Raw genomic sequence first — 20,369 nt, 5'->3', positions numbered from 1 at the left:
TCTAACTGTGTTTCCCTCAACTTTGGTCTTTTCCACACAATTCATCTTTTGTTTTAAATTTTATATAAAAAACTTCCTTTGTTCAAACAAAATCTTTAATTCTTTCGTTGTTCATTTCTGAAAAAGGAGATCTTTAATTTCTCTTTATATATGTATTTTTTTACTTATTATTGCTTTTAAGGGTTTTTTTCCATTATTGTTTTTTTAATTTAGGGAGAAAATCAATTGTCCTAGCAAACTTCTTATTATATATATCTATATATATAAAAACGAATGTATGTCTGTCTGTTTGTCCTTCATGCATTACCACACCGTTTATCCGACTGCCATGAAACTTCGAGAAGTTGTTTAATACACTCCAGTGAAGGTTTCTGGCATATGTGAAGACCACCATTTCCCCCCTTCCAAAAATATCTTTATATACGGATTAAGGCTTTTATGTCCAACAGATGGTGCTAACTCCGACAACCTAAGTTTGCTTTTTTGTGAGAATGGACTAAAGCAGATCATTTTCTATCTATCTATATAAATAAAATATAACGTTTGTTTGTTCCTACTGATTCCTTTGAAATTTTGACACAACGTTGCATTCGAGTACGCATGTGTTTTTATATAATATACATGTCGAAATTCCCGAACTGGGGAGAGAGGGACAGGATTAAGGCTTACTGTGAAGAACTCGGCTTCTATTATACTATTTTAGATGCGTGTTTGATTGCGTTTTAATAGGGTACATCAAGAGAATGTACATTAAGAAGAGATTTTTTGAAATTTCCCCCATGGGGGAAGTGTTATACATTTATAATAGATACATTTTGAGCCACAACAACGCGTGGCCGGGTCTGCTAGTATAAAATAAATAAAAATAAATAAATCATGACAAATGCATTTATTTGATAAAATTATCATTATTAAATACATTGAGTAAAATCATTAGCTCAGTAATGCATAATAGATTAATAAATTGAAAAAAACTAAAAATGTACTCTATAGTGTGATGTTACGTGTCACTCGAATGACAACAGGGTGTAACAAAGAACAAGACTATTTTTTGAGTACGTACAAAAATTTATATGACACAGGTTTCAACTCTGTAGCAAGCCCCAATGAACAATATGTTTCTTTTCACGATACAAATATATATACAAAACTTAAAGATATTTGTTACAATTCCTTATATGACCAGAGTTATCCCATATACCAATTTTTAATTTACGTGGGCTGTGTTTTCCTTAAATTTATCTTGTATAAATTGTATAAAACCTACTTGTATTAATTTTGTAGAGGACAGACAGAGATAGATGAAGGAAGAAGAGAGATAAGACAGAGGTACTATATTGTTTTAGATGTTTCCTTGATGCTTCACATGTAGACTTAACTTCTTTTGCCTTGCCAGATTCGGTATTCTACTTTCGTGCAGTTTCCTCGAAATGTCTTTTTTTGCATTGCTTCTCAAAACACCTCGAAGACCTTCAATATATTGTCTTCTTACTCCTTACATGGCACTTCCGTACTCTCGTCTTCGACTAACAAAAGACCGAGAGCCTTTTCTCAAGCTGTCCTACTTCTCTGGTCTCTCCAGAAAGTGGCTATCTCCCTTTTCAGATCACCCCAGGGCCCTTCTCTGTCTATTATTCTCTTCTCACCCCTTTGGGATTTGGGCACGGTAGAAATTTCTCGAAAATTTGGAAACAGAAATCATAGAACAATAGTAAGTTGGTAGATATGAAAAAGATTCAGAAAAGAAAGAAAAAAAAATTATAATATAAACATATAAACTATATACAATTTATGGCGTCATGCCACAATAAAAGCACAGAAGTCAAAAAGTAACTATTATTTTCCTACAGCACTTTAAGACAAACAATGCCTCATATAATAGTTTGAAAATGTTCACTCAAGTTGTCAAATCAAACTAAAGTTAAGACCAGCTTCTGTGTTGAATGAGGAAAGTTTTACAAAAAGCTAAAAAACAGCAGCAAGAAAAAACTGTTCTCAACAGGAACTGTAGTCTGAAATGACAAAGGTAAAATAATCTGATAAAATGGAAATGTATCATGTCCAATTAAGAATGATAAAGAATGGAATAAAACATATGTAAGAGCCACAAAGAGATCAATAGAGGCTATGATAGAAGTCTAAAAATGTACAGTTACATATCGCAATCATTTACACATTGTTATGCTGAACAAAATCGTACTCAGTAAAATGCACAAATCAAGTAACTAACATTTTATTCGTTGCCGAGGGAGTTTATTAAAAACAAAACAAATGTTTTCGATCTACTCAATCGATCATCATCAGGTTAAAACATACGAAAATGGAATACATCATAAATGGAACATCAAGTATAAAATTCAAAAATACCAAAAAACCGATAACATATTGAGGCTTTATTAAGCCTTGTTAGTCATTTCTCTTTTCTTTACTTTCCTTATACTATCTTCCTGTGGTAAAAACTGTACTTCCGACTTCTGTTTACTTAACCACATTGTATTTAGTTAACCCATGTGGTCTGAACTGTAATAAAATAATAGGGGTGACTCCTGATCGGTCGAGGGTTTATTGACAGAGGAGAGAGGGAGATTGGACTGAAAGGAAGAAAGATTTTCCGGGGAGAGAGGAAAGCAGGATGAGCACGTAACAAAGACAATTATTAAGAAACAAATCCAAGGTTTTTTTAATTATTATTGCCAGTCACCCCTTTGAACTTTTTCATTTTGACAATTCCTATATAATTCTTATCAACCTTATCTTGCTCTAGGGCCCTTTACTTTGTAAATTTAGTTAAACTATAGTTAAGCTAAACATAAGTTAAAATAAGTCCTTTGTTTTGTCGGTACGTGGGGACCAATTGGTGATATTGTTACAGGTGGTCCCAAGTGTCTTTGTGTGGGTTCCTGTCCGTGGTGAGGGGACCTCCCAGAGATGGTTTAGTATCTCTTCTTTACCGTCCCTGGGATCTGAACGCCCACCCACGTGTTTGCCGTGCGTAGTGTCATGTATGCCAGAAAGGAGGATCCCGGTAGTTGAGGGGCAACATATCGTCCCCAACACACTGCTTTGGCCCCTGCTTCGGATAAACAGGAGGCTCAAATCAGGCTCTGTTTGAGTCAATCGGCTGGTCGTTGAGTCATTCTTGACCTTGGCTTGGAGTCAACCGATCGATGCAGATCGGGCGAACACATCAGACAATGTGCTCTTCTTGACTGCATTGTGAGGGTATAGTGCCTGGGAAACCCTGGTGTGATGTTCTATAAGAGTCTCCCATGTGACAGCATCGCCTCGTTGGGCCCCATGGTGGGTGGGGTCACTAGGAGCTGAATATAAATTCTTAAATATGGATTCCAAAAACCCAAAACAAGCGACCAAAGAAAAGACCTCCAGCCAACCTGCTTACTTAATAGTGCATGCAACTAGAAAAAAAACCCCTTGCTAAGTGTTCTCCTTTTTTGATTTAAAAACTATTCGAATCAACCATCGGGCATTTAAAAAAATTCAAAAATTGAGGTCAGGGGATCTACTAGTAGAAACAGCATCTCCTCAACAAACAACAAAGCTTTTGACACTGAAGACCCTTGGAGACATGGGAATATTGGTCACACCACACGGAAGTTTGAACTCATCACGTGGTGTGATATCTGAGTTCGACTTGATGTCTGAAGATAAATCAGACATTCAGATCGGCCTCTCGGACCAAGGTGTCACTTCTGTCTGACGCATTTCGATCCGTCGAGACGGCAAGTTGATACCCACAAAACATTCAATCCTCACATTCAACAATCCGGCATCGCCATCCTTCGTTACAGCAGGATATCTGCGCTGCGCAGTTCGTCCGTATATTCCAAATCTGCTGCGTTGCTTTAAATGCCAGCGATTTGGACATTCCCAGACCTCTTGCCGAGGTAAAAGCTTATGTGCACAGTGTGGAACTGAAGGTCACGACAGTACTGAATGTAAAAGTACTCCACACTGTGTGAACTGCAAAGATGCCCATCATGCCTACTCCTGGAAATGCCCTGCACGGCAAAGAAAAAAAGAAATTCAACGGGTAAACACTGTGAAAAACATATCATATCCAGAGGCTCATCGCATGGTCACTCCAAGTGCACCTTTGCAACAAAAGACATTTGCTGCCGTGTTGAAATCTACTAAGACATGTGGGGTTCAAATAGATATTTCTGTCTCCCCAAGTGAATCTCTTACACACCATGCGAAATGTTTAATACTCCCATCTATGAAAACACTAGAAAAGGAGAGTACAAAAGCAAAAACACCCCTACCAAAAACTGGGATAACAACTAGGAATGTGGGTTCCAAGAAAGCCAGTAAGAACCCATTAAACAAGAGAGTGAAAGCAGCTCTCTCTAAATCTAAAAAATCAGAGTCTCAGTCAATGAGTGAGTTCTCTGATATCTCTGATGAAGAGAATAATCTGGATGTGACCCAAACAACATCGCTTCTGAAAGGAAAATCCTCAGTTAAATTGAAGAGGGACACTTTTGCAAAGAATGCTGCCTCAAACACATACTGGATTATAAAATAATTCAATGGAACTGTCGTGATTTCCGCAACAACTTTTCTGACATTAAACACTTGACGTTATCTACCTCATCTCTCTGCGTGGCACTCCAGGAAACCCATTTGAAACCTAGAGAAAAGATTACTTTAAAAGGATTCAATCTTTATCGTAAGGATGATGATAGCCACAACCGTGCCAGTGGAGGTGTGGCTATACTGGTTTCGAACCGCATCCCGTCCTTACCAGTACAAATAAAAACAGAGCTGCAAGCTGTGGTAGTCAGAATTTCAATTGGTGTAACTGTCACAGTTTGTTCCATATACTTGCCACCAGATGTCAGAGTCAATGAGGACAAATTGGATGACTTGGTTGAACAGCTGCCAACTCCGTTCCTTTTACTGGGTGATTTCAATGGCCACAATCCAATGTGGGGCAGTCACAATATCAATCGTTGAGGCAGAGCCATTGAAAGATTCATACGTAATCACCAACTATATTTATTTAATACTGGAGAAGTGACATACTTCCACGCCCCAACAAGAACATTCACTGCCATTGATCTATCATTAGCAACCCCAAATCTGTTTTCAGTGCTTATATGGGAGGTTCGATCTAATCCACTTTCCAGTGACCACTTCCCAATATTTTTAAAATATGAAGAAAGAGAAAGCTGTGAAACAGCCCGTCCACCACGCCGGAAACTTGAAATGGCAGATTGGCCCACATTCTCCTCTTTGGCAAATATCACTGAGGAAATGGTCAATACTGCTGATATCAATGATGCAGTTGAAGTTGTCACTTCCAGTATTATTCAGGCAGCCAAAAAAACAATGGGGAAAACATCAACCAGATATCCAAAGCATCCGAAACCATGGTGGGATCAGAACTGCGAGGCAGCATTTAAAAAACAAAAGAAAGCATGGGAGATTTTCAGAAGATACCCCACTGCTAACAATTTAGTTGCTTTTAAAAAAGCAAAAGCAAATGCCAGAAGAATCAGAAGGCAAAGCTAAATGGATTCCTGGAGGAAGTATGTATCTAGCATAACATCTTCCACCAGCTCAAAAGCAGTCTGGGATAAAATCCATATAATTAATGGGAAATATGCTTCTCACACTCTGTCCATGCTGGAAAATAATGGCACACTAATTAGTGATATACAAGGTATTGCTGATTTGTTGGGTGAGTCGTTTTCCTCTTCATCCAGCAATATTATGTATACAAGGGATTTTCAGGTGTATAAAGCCCAAAGTGAAAAACACTACTTAAACTTTCACTCCTCATCTAATGAAGAATATAATGTGCCATTCAGCAAAATAGAACTATGTACAGCAATCTCTCACTCAGGGAATACTGCTGTAGGCCTGGATAAAATCCACTACAGCATGATTAAAAATCTGTCAGACAATTCCCTCAGTAATGTTCTGAATCTGTTTAACAGAATATGAACAGAGCATACTTTTCCTGACTCTTGGAGGCTATCTATCATAATTCCCATTTCCAAGCCAGGTAAAGACTAAGAATCCATCTAATTACAGACCAATTTCTCTTACGAGTTGTCTCTGTAAACTTTTTGAGAGAATGGTAAATGGACGTCTGATGTTTCTCTTAGAGGAAAAGGATTACTTTTCACCACATCAGAGTGGATTTCGTAGGAACAGAAGTACCACAGATAATTTAGTAAACCTTGAGGCCGCTATACGCGAAGCGTTTGTTAGACAACAGCACTTAGTGTGTGTTTTTCGATATAGAGAAGGCCTATGATCGCTGCTGGTGATACAAAATACTCCGTGATCTGCACCAATTCGGATTGCGGGGTAATTTGCCAATTTTTATAAAAAACTTTCTGCAGAATCGAAGATTCCAAGTTAGGATGGGCACAACTTTATCTAGGCTTTACACACAAGAAGAAGGTGTTTCTCAAGGTTCTATTTTGAGTGTGACTCTGTTCCTAATTAAAATTAACAGCATAGCTAAGTGTCTCCCTCCCAGTGTGAAACAGACACTGTATGTGGATGACTTTCGGATCTCCTACCAGTCTAGTAACGTGGGTTTCATCGAGAGACAACTGCAAACCTCCCTAAACAGCATAGACAATGGTCCAAGACCGGTTTCAGTTTTAACGTAGAGAAGACCTCGTGCATCCACCTTTGCCAGAGGCGTGGTTTGCACCTGGATCCCGAAGTCTACCTAAATGGATTGAAAATTCCAATGGTCAATGAGGCTAAGTTTCTGGGTGTTGTGTTTGACCATAAATTGACGTTCTTGCCACACTTGTGCAATTTGAAGAGTAGATGTTTAAAATCTCTGAACCTTTTAAAGGTATTTTGCTGCTCATTCTGGGGAGCAGACAAATGTTCGATGCTCGGGATATATAGAGCCCTTGTCCGCTCTAAGCTGGACTATGGATGCGTAGTGTATGGCTCTGCGCAAGAATCTACTCTTCGGATGCTGGATCCAATCCACCACCAAGCATTGCGTTTATGCACTGATGCTTTTCGAACTTCTCCTGTTCAAAGCTTGTATGTGGATGCTTATGAGGCTCCACTATCTCCTAGGAGAGAACAGTTGTCTCTTTTTTACTACATTAAACAGAAATCTCAGAATAAACTGTTAGCTGATTGTTCAGATACTCAGCTAAAAAGATTATTTGCAACTCGCTCAAGTTGTGTCCCTAGATTCGACATAGGAATGGAGAATGTAAGCAGCACGCTTGACCTGGACACAAGCAACATTTCACAGGCTGAGGTCGATAATATATCACCTTGGTCAATTCCCGTGATAAATGTTGACTTTAGCTTAAAGCAATTTCCTAAGGAATCCACCCTGAACTACATCTATAGACAGCACTTTGCAGAAATTCAACACCACAACAGGAATTTAATTTCTATTTATACTGATGGATCGAAATTGGTTGATTACGTTGGCTCAGCCTTTGTCTGCCAGGATGAGATCGTGGCAGAATAAATTGCATTGAATTCTTCCATCTTTACTGCAGAGTTTCAGGCTATTTACCTAGCCTTAAAATATGTAATTAGGAAAGGTCATCGTCGCTGTGTTATTTACACTGACTCAGTTAGTGCACTTCAGGCTTTGATCTCACGTGAACCTAGTTCTCACTCTATAGTGATTAAAATTCGCAAACTGTTTTGCCATCTTATTGTGAGTAATATTTCTGTAAAATTTTGTTGGGTCCCAGGCCATGTAGGTATAAAAGGGAATGAAGAAACTGATGCAGCTGCAAAGTCAGCAAAACCTTCTCAGCATACAATGTTTATTGAAGGAGGTGACTTGAAGCTGGTCGTTAAAAAACGACTGGAGGAGAGATGGCAAAATGTGTGGAATGCACAAGTCCACAATAAACTACACGAGATCAAACCTATGATAGAAAATTGGACACACAAGAAACTCTATGGCAGGAGATCTGAGGTCATTCTTACCCGTTTGAGAATTGGACATACTCGACCGACTCATCAATACCTTTTGAAGGGTGATGACCAGCCTGTATGTCGGTATTGTAAGTACTCTCTTAGTGTAAAACACATATTGTGCAATTGCTCTGTCTTTGAGTGGTTGCGTAAACAGTATTTTCAAAATGCAAGTCTGTCAGAGGTTTTGGGCCAGAGGCCAAGTCTGGAGAATGTACTGGACTTTCTGAAAGTCATTAATATGTATAAAGAGATTTGATCATTTATTTATTATATAGTTTTATTTATTTTGTTTTTCTTACTCAAATTGTTGTATATATTTGTTGTTGTTGTTTGTTTATTTATCTATTTATTTTATTTCATTTTTTATTTATGTTTAGTATGTAATTTTTTATTATATGGATTTGATTTGTCTTGTTCAAATTTATTTACCATTTGACCTGGCGCAGCTTAGCTTACATGGTTCTTGCGCCAAAAAACAGGAATCAACCAACCAACCCAACCCAAGTGTCTTTGTATTTTCTTAGTGTGTGCAATTGTTTCTTTGGAAACTATCAGTGTTAACTGTAATTAATAAACTTTTTAAAATTTTTATCAAAGCCAAGTGATTCTCAGGATTCTGTTATTTATTACTCGGATACAATATCAACTATTTAGAATAAAAATTAAAACCTATATGACACATAAGTGTAAAAATAAACAACATACTACAATGGCTAAACATTAATACAATCCACCAAAACCAAATAGAAGTTAGTAACTTCTATATGTGATGTTCCATTTATGATGTATTCCATTTTCATATGTCCTAACCTGATGATGATCTATTGAGTAGATCAAAAACATTCCTTTTGTTTTAAATAAACTCCCTCGGCAACGAATAAGGTGTTAGTTACTTGATTTGACATTGTTATGCTTTTTAATATTAAGAATACTTCTCAATAAAAGTCGTTATCTATTGCTTTCAATACTTTTAAATTCATAAAATTATTTTATTTACCAAATGGATTCAAAAATCCATAATTTGTCTCTCCAGTTTCACTTTTAATCTTGGATGAAACAACTAAATTTGAACACAAATGTTGTTGTCTATAAATTGATTCTGTCAAAAGGTAGTTTACGTTGTGCAGAGGATAAGTTGATATCAAAGGAAGCATTCCATCCTAAATAAAATAAAATAAATATATTTAATTGTTGATTTTGAAAAATCAAGTCAATTATAAATTACTCCCTCTGTCCCATAATAATAGTAGCAAGTGAAGATTTAAACATGAATTATTGGCGAATACAGCTGTAAGTTATGTTGAGCACAAAATTGCGAAGCTTTCAATCAAAATCAATTTTTCACGACATCTGTCATTTGTTTTGACACATTTTCAATTTTTGGTTTAATCTAATTATTACAAATTATAAGTATTTTTCTAATTTCATCCACTGATCGAAATCAATTGTTTTATTTTAGTTGAATATCAACCCATTATAAAAGTGAGATGAAAAAAAAAGAGAGTTTTCAAGCAAATATTGAGTTGCAATTATTCAGATCTTAACGAATTGAAAGAAAAACGAAAAGTTACAGAAAGGTGCAATTACATTAGCTGCAAAACAATTTGAGTGTAACAGAATGACCGTATCAAGAATTTGGATAATATGTTTCTGTCACTTCAACAAGTTATGCTGGAAGCAATGAAAAATGATGGCTCTAATAATTTTAAGCTCACTGATATAGGGAAAGCAAAGCTTTGAAGCCAAGAGATCCTACCTACAAGTTTAAAATGCAGTAATGAAATTATTGAAAACTCCAGAAACTATCTGAACACTCAAAATGAAAATTATGAGTAATATTTTTAATTCATTGTTTAATTTAATCTAGTTTTTTGATAATAAATGTTGCATTCTATATTTATTTTCTTTTCCTATTATTATTATGAGACAAATTAAATTCATTAACTGCTACTATTATTATGGGACAGAGGTAGTATAATTTTAAAAACTAGTTCGTATCGTTTAATTATCTGATATGCTAAGAATGTTAAGTTTGTTTAAAATGCAAAAATTTAGCCGACTTTCAGTTTAATGAATAATAGGGTTGTCACTAATGTTGCCACCCGTCTGGTTTTTAATTCGTTGTCCGGATTAACAATTAATTTAGTCCGGGATTTCGTGGAAATTGTGAAGGTACGACGAAACAAAGTACTAGCAAATATTTTTATAAATTTACTTTATTTAACAGTGAAAGACATCACACTCTCACCGAAAGTTCGTTCGCCATCTTACACAGACATAAGTCGCAACCTGTTGACATTTTTTTTTTTTTTTCCAGCTTTTTAAAGCTAAGTTATTTCATTTCTTAATTTAAGTTGCTCCTACACAACTCCCTAACTGGTTTAGAACTAGCATCCACCTTATTCTTCACATGGTAAAATAACATTGCGCAGCATGTGTCAGGGATTTCTGTTCGAACAAACCTGACCTGCCATCTGGGTCAGGATTCTGAAAAGGTGGCAACACTAGTTGTCACCTCTCTGGGTTTGACTTTGAATCTCTAGATTTTGAATACTTACCCTGCACTCTTTGGTTTAGTTATTATTTCTTCTTTGGATTAGTGAATTGTATTACATGATTTAAAATTAACAAAATTTTTCATATTACAAACTTTACATGAAACTTGATTTAAAAATACTTACTTATAGTTATACTATACTAAACTATAATAAAAAATATCCAGAACAATTTTTTATTGAAATCCAGGAAATCCAGAGTTGCAGTGTACTGTATAGTACAATTAGACCTGCCATAAATCTTATGAGCAAATCTTGGACACAAGGACATAACTATACCAAATACAGTAGGAATAATTCTTCCAAATTGTGGGATGTCCTTACTGGAGGTCTGATGGTAACTAAAGACAGTCCAAGGCCCTCTGACAAAATTTTTAAAATATAACATAAAACAACTATATTTTTGGAAAGATAACCTGAAACAGCATATCTTCTGCATATATTACAAGAACAAAAATAAAACTTCCGTACTGTATTTTTATGGACTGTTTGGCACGTCGGCCTGTCTGGAAGAGATCACGAAATAAGATGTTTCCATATTGTAAAAACTGGCATGCCAGTTTATCCTGGGTGAATGCCAACATGTTGGTTTAAGTGAGATTGTTCATCTGTCTCCAGAGGGCACATGATAAACATGAACGCATGACGTCACAAGAGATCTTGTAGATGTCAGTTTTATTCTAAAATTGTGAAACTCCATATTACATGAAAAAAACCACAATTACATGTTTAATTTCTGCATTTTGTCTTCTTTCTAATGATATATTGATAAAATACTTGTGAAATGCAGAAAGTGCATTTTTTATGTTTATTTTATTGTAATTTAATCCAAAAGCAATAAACATATCAAATTTCACAAGCTGTAAATTATCTCTACTTACACCTATTAATATCCTCTTGTGTGAAATTTGAGAGAAAAATGTTATAACTCAAGATTAGAGTAGATTGTCTGTAAAAAACAGTACTCACATCAAAAACCAATAACTGGTGCAAAAACTTCCAAAAATCAAACGTTTTTGACTCCCCTTCTGGGATCTACGTCAGGCTTATTTATGTTTTCCATCGAAACCGGATTCGAAGGTTTTTTAAAACTATAGCATGGTTTGCTTCTAAATAATTTGTCAAATTATTTAGAAGCAAAGCACACTATAGTTTTAAAATCCGGTTTCAACAAAAAACATAAATAAGCCTGACGTAGATCCCAGAAGGGGAGTTGAAAACGTTTGATTTTTGGAAGTTTTTGCACCAGTTATTGGTTTTTGATGTGAGTACTGTTTTTTAAACAATCCACTGTGCTGAGGGAATATATTAGATTGTCGGTGTTGCCCGCACTGACTGACTAGCTGCTACTATATTATAATGTCAATAAGCAGTGAGTTGTTTTATTGTTCTATAAAATAAAACTGTCTTCCTGATTTTAAGTCAGTCAAATTACAATGTTGTTATTTTATTGTATGTGGATAATATTTTTTAACATTTATTTAACAATTACTTTTGTTAGATCTGATCACTCTTATTTTTTAGTCAGTTTAACTGGCATTCCAGTTACACTGAGGTTTCTAGAATGCTGATCTCTGTGGTTATATGCAGCATGCTAGTCAATCTGCAAAAATATGGTATGATTCTGGGGTGTTTTTGATTGGCCTCTGGGGTATCTTGTTTTTGATGGCTGCCATCAAAAACAAGATAGTTATATATATGTAGTTTGGAAGTTGCCATCTCAAGAATTAAAATATTACCTTTTCTGTTTGATTTCTGTTAACAAATTATTGTAGATATACACAAACAACCACACTGAAATATTCTATAATAATCACATTAATTTCCAGATTACTTAGTCTATACCGTGGCTAACTAATGATAATTAATATGAAATAATTTTTTCTAAAGACAGGCAGTTAGACCATTATCTAATATTAACATTAACTAATAATTACAATAATTTTTGAATTAAATTTAAAATATTAATTAAAAATGATAATTAATGAAATTCAATCACTTATACATAAAATTACCTTTTTGTTTTAATTTTTAAACTCTGGAATGTAGAAATCCCTTTCATATTAATTAAACTAACATTTATATAAAATTAATATATTATATAACTTTCAATCTTAGTGCACATTAGAAAAGAAAATAGCTTATCATGGTGGTGTGGGACTCCGGGGTTAAGAGAGGACACTCTTACCCGTGATTGGCTTCAGATCTGCAAGATCTGCCCACTTTGTCAGTGGATGGGATTGTAAAATAATTTCTTAGTTAACAGGAAGCTCTTATTACCTTCCCCAAATTCCCCAAAATAAAATTAAAAGGCAATCAATTAGATGAACAATATTTATTAAAACATAGTATTACTTAATAATTATGGTAATTTATTAGAATAGGTTAGTGTGAATGTATGTCTCTTTAATTAAGATTGTGAGGACCCGAACGGGGGTCGACTAAAAGGGACGAAATTGGAGCATTCCATTGTTTAATGAAAGTTTTTCTATGTATTTAAAACAATGGAAAAGAACAAATTCGAGAAACTCGCGCCGAGAGAGGAATCAAGTTCTGTCGCGACGATGACCTCTCCCACGCCCTCCATCAAGTTTCGAATTGGCACCAGGTGACAATGAGAGACCAATGGAGAGGCGATTTGGGGAAAAAGATTATAAAATTGTCGTTTCAAGGACATTCGGAGTTCTTGGTCTTTGGTTCCGAGTGCTCCGCTACTGGATTCTTGCTAAGGTTTAACTACGAAATCTGGATCGACGCTTCGAATTTATCTTTGACCTCTGCTCCCGACGAGTTGCGCCCAGGTACACCCCGCCGTCGAAAAGCATCACTTTAAGTTGTGCTGTGCACCCCGGGGTCGACACCATCCACCTCACCTTCATCGGAAGTTTAAACGATCGACTGGACTATTGAACTGTTGCACAGACTGATCCACCCTTTGGATTGGCGTTACGCCGAATTAATAGAGTTGTTGTAAGCTCCATTTTTATGTTTATTAAACGGTTTTAGATGGTAACCTGTCTCAGTGATGTCAGTCCATTCCCACAAGACAGTCTGACCGCTCGACCGCCGTAACATTCTTTCTCTCCCATCGGCTAACCTTACAAGATAAATAAATCTGGTAGACTTCCTCACAGCTATTGCTACCGGATTTATTTATTCAGATTAAAGAGACATACATTCACATTACGTATATACAGTTACCACATCTGACATTGAGAAGAATAGGTTACGTTAAATTAGAACGCGTGTCCCCACTGTTCCCTGTCTTCTGATTGCTGGGATCGGAGACGAGCCGCCACTTTCAATACGTAGGGTAACATTAACCCCGTGTTTTATAATTAAGTAGACTATGTTTGAATAAATATTGTTCATCTAATTGATTGCCTTTTAATTTTATTTTAATCATTAATATACTTGAATAATAATTCTAAACTAGTTTGGTCTGACACGCTTAGGCGAAACTAGTTTGGCCTAGGCAAAACTAGTTTGGCATGAAATCGGGTTTTGCCGGTAACATATATATAAACAGTAAATGCCTGGACATTCTATACTTGTAAAAAGTGACACAGAACACTTTGACATTTGTTATATATGTAACCCACACTAAATTACCCCTTGACCTAGTTAAGTGACCCCACATCTTTGACCTTTGTTGTGTTCCTTTGTCTTGGGCAGTCGTGCGTTAGCTGCGTTGACACTTAGACCTGGAGGCACAAAGTTACGTTTGTATTGTCACAAAGTTAATTATATACGTTAACAAGTAATCGTTTATTTTGTGGACATAACAACATTCCAAATAGGATGTTAAAAATTTATATTAGTATAATGGTGTTGATCTATGAAGTAAACTGAAAACATTTGTCCATTGATTAAAATATTTGCTGGAACAGTGGATAAGGTTGTTCTTTGTGTCTTTGGGATTTGCTTGTTTATCTCTACATTACATTCGTTATTACTACAAAATTTTATAAGCCTTTTTAGGTTTTAACTCAATCTGGGGCCTCACATACCTGATGCTGTTCTTGAGATTAACCCTTAGCCTGCTGTTTGCCACGCCCCCTTTTGTAAAATGGCCAAGGGCAAAATAGGTGAATCAGGCAATATTATTTTAAAAATTCACCAAAAATTAAATTATTATTTTATTCATACGAAAAAATCACATATAATTATCAATATAGTTAGTTTCAAATACGACATCTTTCAATAAAGTTTGTTTGAAAAATTTATGAGGAAAAAAAAAATAATATATGATAACTGATATTTAAACTCGAAAATTTGTTACTTTTTGTCAAAATTAACATTGTCTGGTTACTTCATTCTTATTGTCACTGAGCCAGAACAACATAGAATATTGTTCTGTACAATTTGATATAACATTTATGCATGTACGTTTATTCGTCGTGAAATTATCGCACATTATATCAAACATTTGTTTGAAATCTGAACTTTATTCTGCTTTCAACTAATATAATGAACTAATATACTTTATTCATTTCATATCAAACAAGATTATATATTTTTGAAATAAACATATGATTACCAGTAGCAATAGATGTAACATTTGCTGATATTTTAGATTTAAAAAAAAATTAAAAATTAAAAAATATATAAAATATCAGAACTGAAGGTCATAACTTGAATATTTATAATGCATTAACATATTATAGCTGAATAAACTTATTATAGCATTAATGAACTTATTATAGTAATATTATTGCATAAATATGCTAAAAATGAAATAAAAAATTATCAGAAGATGAAAAATTAAGAAAAAAAACTGATAATTAAAATTTTTTAAGTCGACAAAACACCACCTGGACAAAAATATGTGAAACAGACGATAAACAAGACGATGCCGTCGAGTGCCGACATCTGTTGTCGATAAATTTTATAAAAATCGATTGTTAACGGGGTAACAATCAATCGGTACCCTGGCCGGGAAAGGATTAAGGAAGAATGGACAGATGGACAATAGTGAAAATTTATAGGTCTACAATTTTATCAAATTGCAGTCCAGTAAAATAACAAGCTGTATAACTGATCTACCATATATTCCAGCATATAATACGACTTTTTAACCCAGGAAAATCTTCTCAAAAGTTGGGGGTCGTCTTATAGGGTGAGAATATCCCAAACTCTCTATTTTAACTGTGAAAGTCGGGGATTGTCTTATACGCCGGAATATACGGTATTTGTTTCTTGTTAATTAAGAAGGTTGTTAAGATGTTTTATCTGAATAAAAGCAATAAGACTCCTTAAGTTATTAGCACTTAAGATTGTTTAATTTTAACATGGAGTTGGAAAATGAATCCACAATTGAAGCAAACAATTTACAATTATTTTTTCTTGCTTTGCCATAATTTGGGTTACACAATGTGTAAACTTGGCAATGTTATTAATGAATATGAAGCAATAAATCTAATACAAACAACATCTTATATTATAAATTAATTCAAAAGTTTAATAATTACCTGATGAGGAATTTCAATATGAATATGAAGACGATTAGGATGTTGAATATTTGAAGAATTTAAATATTGTAGAGTAGCCTTGAAAGATTGTGACTTCAGTTTGCATATTCCTAAAATATTAAAAAAAACAATTAATATTGAAGAAACTTTAAATTTAAATACCAAGGTGGCTCAGCTTCTGTCTGGAACTTCAGTAAGAACGATGTTTGTTACATGGTCCTAATTTATAGTTCTTTCTCTAGGTACTTCCACCTGCTGACACTTCTCTTATTGTTTTGGCAATAATATTATGCCTCCACATGGAAATCTTTTGACTGGTGTCAAGCACTGCATGACAAATTTAACTGACTTCAGTTTGTTATGCTGAAGTCAGAGAGACTAAAATATTTTGGGTGAATTTCCCATCTCCCAAAGTTTCCTTAAAAAGCTCAAACGTGATAATGGTATGGTGACAGAGCTGGACTGTAGCCAGGTGATCCAGAATTTCCCAATTAAGTCCATTGATCACCTTTACCATGCCTAAAACTGCACTCCGACACCAACTAAAAGGCTTCTACTCTGCAGGCCTAGTAAGTTAGTAACATTGCCAAAATGATTGGAGAAGTATCAGCATATGGAAGGGGAGTACCTAGAGATAGAAACATAAATCGTGACCATGTAACATACCATTCTGTTGCCATTACTGAAATTCCAGACAAAATTTGAATAGCCCTTGTGTATCAGAATGTATTTAAATTTCAGGAAAAAATACATTTTACATAATTTATACCATGTTTTAAATATAAAATATATATTTGAGTTATAGATGTCATTCAAAGAATAGAATTATGTACTTATGAAACTTGAAAATAAAGGACATCATTCCAACATGGGATATATCCTTCATGAAAATGTATTTGGCAAGTTCAAAAGCAGCTACTTTAACACCAAGAGTTAATCAACGAAGGCCTTGTCAGCACTGGACTTGCCAAATGCATTTGGTAATAGAGAAATACAATATTTTAATGACAAAAAGCTTCCAATGAAAATTTAAGAAAAAATGTTTTTTTTTAATAATAACTGCATCACTTATACTTACAACTTTGGATGGTGTAAATGTTAAAAATTTGTATTATACAATCTGATGTTGTATTACAGAACTTTTCCCCCCTCATTTGCAGCATTATTAATCTAAATGCATTTAGAGGATTTAATCAAAATTATCAAAATTTTCTGTACTACTAAAAAGCTGACCTGAGTTGATCTTCTGGAATATTCCAAAATTTACTCAACTATCTAGTATTACTTTTTACAATTGCTTAGTGAGATATTCATTCTCTTGTAAAATTGCCAACCACAACAATTGCAGTTTATTGACAATTCCAACTACCATGCAGTATTTAAAGGAGTCAGCTTGGCTTGTCTTACCTTCAACAAAGTGACTTGTCCTATCATACTTAATAAGCATCTCAACATCACACTTGTATGACACTTCCAACATTAAATGGTGCAAGTGTTAATAATTTGTATTATACAATCTGATGATGTATTACAAAACTTTTTCCCTCATTTGCAGATAAGGATTTTCCTTTTATCTTTTCTTTTATATAAATATTTCCTCGCATCATGCAGGTTTTAAAGGTTATTAACGTTATAAAATGTATAAATGTCACTACATCTTAATTCTTTCAGGATTTTTAAGCAAAATGTTATGTCTATCAAAAATAAGTGCCTCTCACATCCAACTATTCTCAGTGAGTTTAATAACTTATACATATTCAATGACATCTGAGTTTTTCCAAATCTACTGCTCAAGCTTTTCGTTTGCAAATACCTCTAAAGAGTCTAGAGATTCTTTAACTATTCCCCGCCGATATTCCGTAGTTTTTCTGGTTTCCTCCAAACTTTTTATTGCTTCTACTAAGAACTGAAATGCATGTACTGCTTAAAGTTCTTCCTCCAATTTTTTATCTTTTATGACCCATTGAATTTTATATATGGCAACAGTTTCTGGTTGCAACTGTTTAAGAAATTATGAAATTATAAAAGTACTTCTTGTCTCAAAAAGTGTTGAAACTAATCTCTCAAATACTAGAGATAACAGAGACTTATCACACTGCTACTGGTAACATCAAAATGACACTTCTATCATCAGAATGCAACTTTATTACTGGTATGCATTTTGGTAGAAAAGACCCTCATGAGCCATACATAAAAATATATAGATATCTGCTGTAAACAAACTCACAAAGAATTAACATTAGTTACAATCTACAATTTAAAATATACCTGTTCATGATTTATTTCCACCCATATTGCACAGTACTATGAGGATTATATTATAAACAGCACTACAATATCTAAAAAGCAAATCTCTTGATAATCCACTATATAGCAGTTGCAGTTATCTATAACTAATTGCAATAACTTTAAATTCTGAAATCATCTGAAAATTTTCACAATGAAACTCCACAGCATCTATCTAAGTTCCCAAGTTCCTGAGCAAGTTACTATTGAAACAGGTGTAAGAGGCAGACTAATAGTATCCTTGTATTGCTAAACTTTTGCTGGGCATTTTAGCAAGAGTTCAGCAATACAAAGACATTCAGGCATACCGTATTTTACGGACTATAAGACGCTACGGACTATAAGGCTCATCTTAATTTTTAAGCAATTTTTTAAAAAAATACCTATAAGACGCTATGGACTATAAGACGCACCTGAATTTTGGAGGCAATTTTTTGAAGAAAAAAGTGCGTCTTATAGTCCGTAAAATACGGTATATGAATTTACTACAGAGTACTCATTGTGAATACATTCACACACACTATGAATAGTATGAGCTAGACAAGTAACAGGTGTAAGTTGATGAGTTTTAGGAAGGATCAGTTAATCCTGCATCAGGAAGGCTAAGGTTGTCTGTATGTGGATGGTAGTGATGGTGGAGATAGAGACAACAAGTGTTTTACAAAGAAAATTGTTTATTATGGCAGAAGTATGCTTACATATTTGAGATGCTTTACAATTGTCTCGGTGGGTCAAGGTGACTCTTGTCTTCGTCTTTTGCTGCTCCTGCAGGATGTACACAGTCCCAGGGAAGGCGAGAAACGTTTATTAGTCTTTGACATTGACAGGAAGATGATGGAAGTGCGATGTTCGATCCAATGGAAGAAGCACACAGGATGATCTCGGTGGTGCACAGTTTTAAGTGTGAAATCCGGAGGGACCCACTCTGTTTGACCTTGAATTGCCAATTTTTATAGTTTCTCTCCTACAGTTCATATTCCTGATTGGCCCCACATCTCATTCCTCACTTCCCAATTGGTCTCTCTCCTATCTCCAAGTGAAAACAAAGACCTGTTTGGATCACGTAAAAGATCAGTTTCGAGGCATTCATCTGACACCTTTTTGTCAACTCTGGAGATTGTTGATAGAACTATAAGCAATGAGCTCATAATTTAGCCCATTGTTTCTATTTTTCTGTCAATTCAGAATTTTAACGATTGTACACAATGTTTCTTTAACCATCAAATCTTTCCCCTTTTCCAAATTTTTAATTTAAATCAACTGTTTATAAGTGCTTGTGTCAAGAGTTTTATCTTCACTGTAGAGAATCCTATCTGAATTAATGGATTATGTTCTGCTGCTTTGTCACACCGAACTGGAACAACCAAATATCTTAACACAAAAAAAACCTTTAATCTTTAAATCCCACTTTTGAACTTCACCACTCTTCACTCCCTCTACTGCCCTCTCACACTCACTCTCTCGTTTTCCCATCTTTTTCCTTCTTCAATAAAATAAATACGTAATTACCGAAAAACCAGCAAAAATTCACTTCCAAATGTTTGTTTAGAAGTGAATTTTTGCATAAAAAAAAGGAGGAAAATTTTTTCCTCCTTTTTTTTTTATGGTTCTTTGTCTACCCTTGTTAAGCTACCCCTCTCCCTTTACAACCTTTTGTCTACATTTGCTTATTACCTTTACAACTGCTTGTGAAGAGATTGGACATGGACCAACAAGACTGCAGTTGGGAGAGGCAGAGTAGGTCCAATATCACTACATTCACAGATTGACATTCCTTCTGATCCATTATGTCATTCATCTTTGCATTGCGTTTGTTTCGACAACTACAGTTTTTCTCTCCTCTCTGTCTTACATAACTTATATGACAATTGGTCTGATTTGACAAATGTTTTGCTTTTAACTAGGCTTACCACAATATTTTTTCTCAATGTAAAATAATTTTTGTATGGGAATGTAATTAGCAAATGCCAATGTCGTCATCTACTAGACCGAGTGTGCTTGATTTCAAAAAGGTTTGCCACCCCTGCTTTAAAGCTGATGTATTGTAAGCATCATTCCATGGAAAAAAAAAGACAAAGTTCAGTGTTCCGCAGAAAACAGTGTG

At 34.8% G+C, this 20,369-nt stretch overlaps 1 protein-coding gene across 5 annotated transcripts in view; it reads right to left on the bottom strand.

The window, feature by feature from the left end:
• The window catches only part of LOC136979441 (extracellular matrix organizing protein FRAS1-like), a 522,959-nt gene that overhangs the window by 66,437 nt on the left and 436,153 nt on the right, over nucleotides 1-20,369 (bottom strand). For all 5 annotated transcript variants that reach the window (XM_067275439.1, XM_067275436.1, XM_067275435.1 and 2 more), the window contains 2 exons: nucleotides 15,980-16,089; nucleotides 8,951-9,113 (listed from right to left, as the gene is read on the bottom strand). In XM_067275439.1, coding sequence (XP_067131540.1) covers nucleotides 8,951-9,113; nucleotides 15,980-16,089 — 273 coding nt within the window. The remainder of the gene's footprint in view (nucleotides 1-8,950; nucleotides 9,114-15,979; nucleotides 16,090-20,369) is intronic.

This window comes from Centruroides vittatus, unplaced genomic scaffold (genome assembly GCF_030686945.1).
Source record: "Centruroides vittatus isolate TY-2023 unplaced genomic scaffold, ASM3068694v2 contig_620, whole genome shotgun sequence".
Classification (NCBI taxonomy): domain Eukaryota; kingdom Metazoa; phylum Arthropoda; class Arachnida; order Scorpiones; family Buthidae; genus Centruroides; species Centruroides vittatus.
The sequence above is the reverse complement of the archived record's forward strand: the minus strand, read 5'-3'. Positions and strand labels throughout refer to the sequence as shown.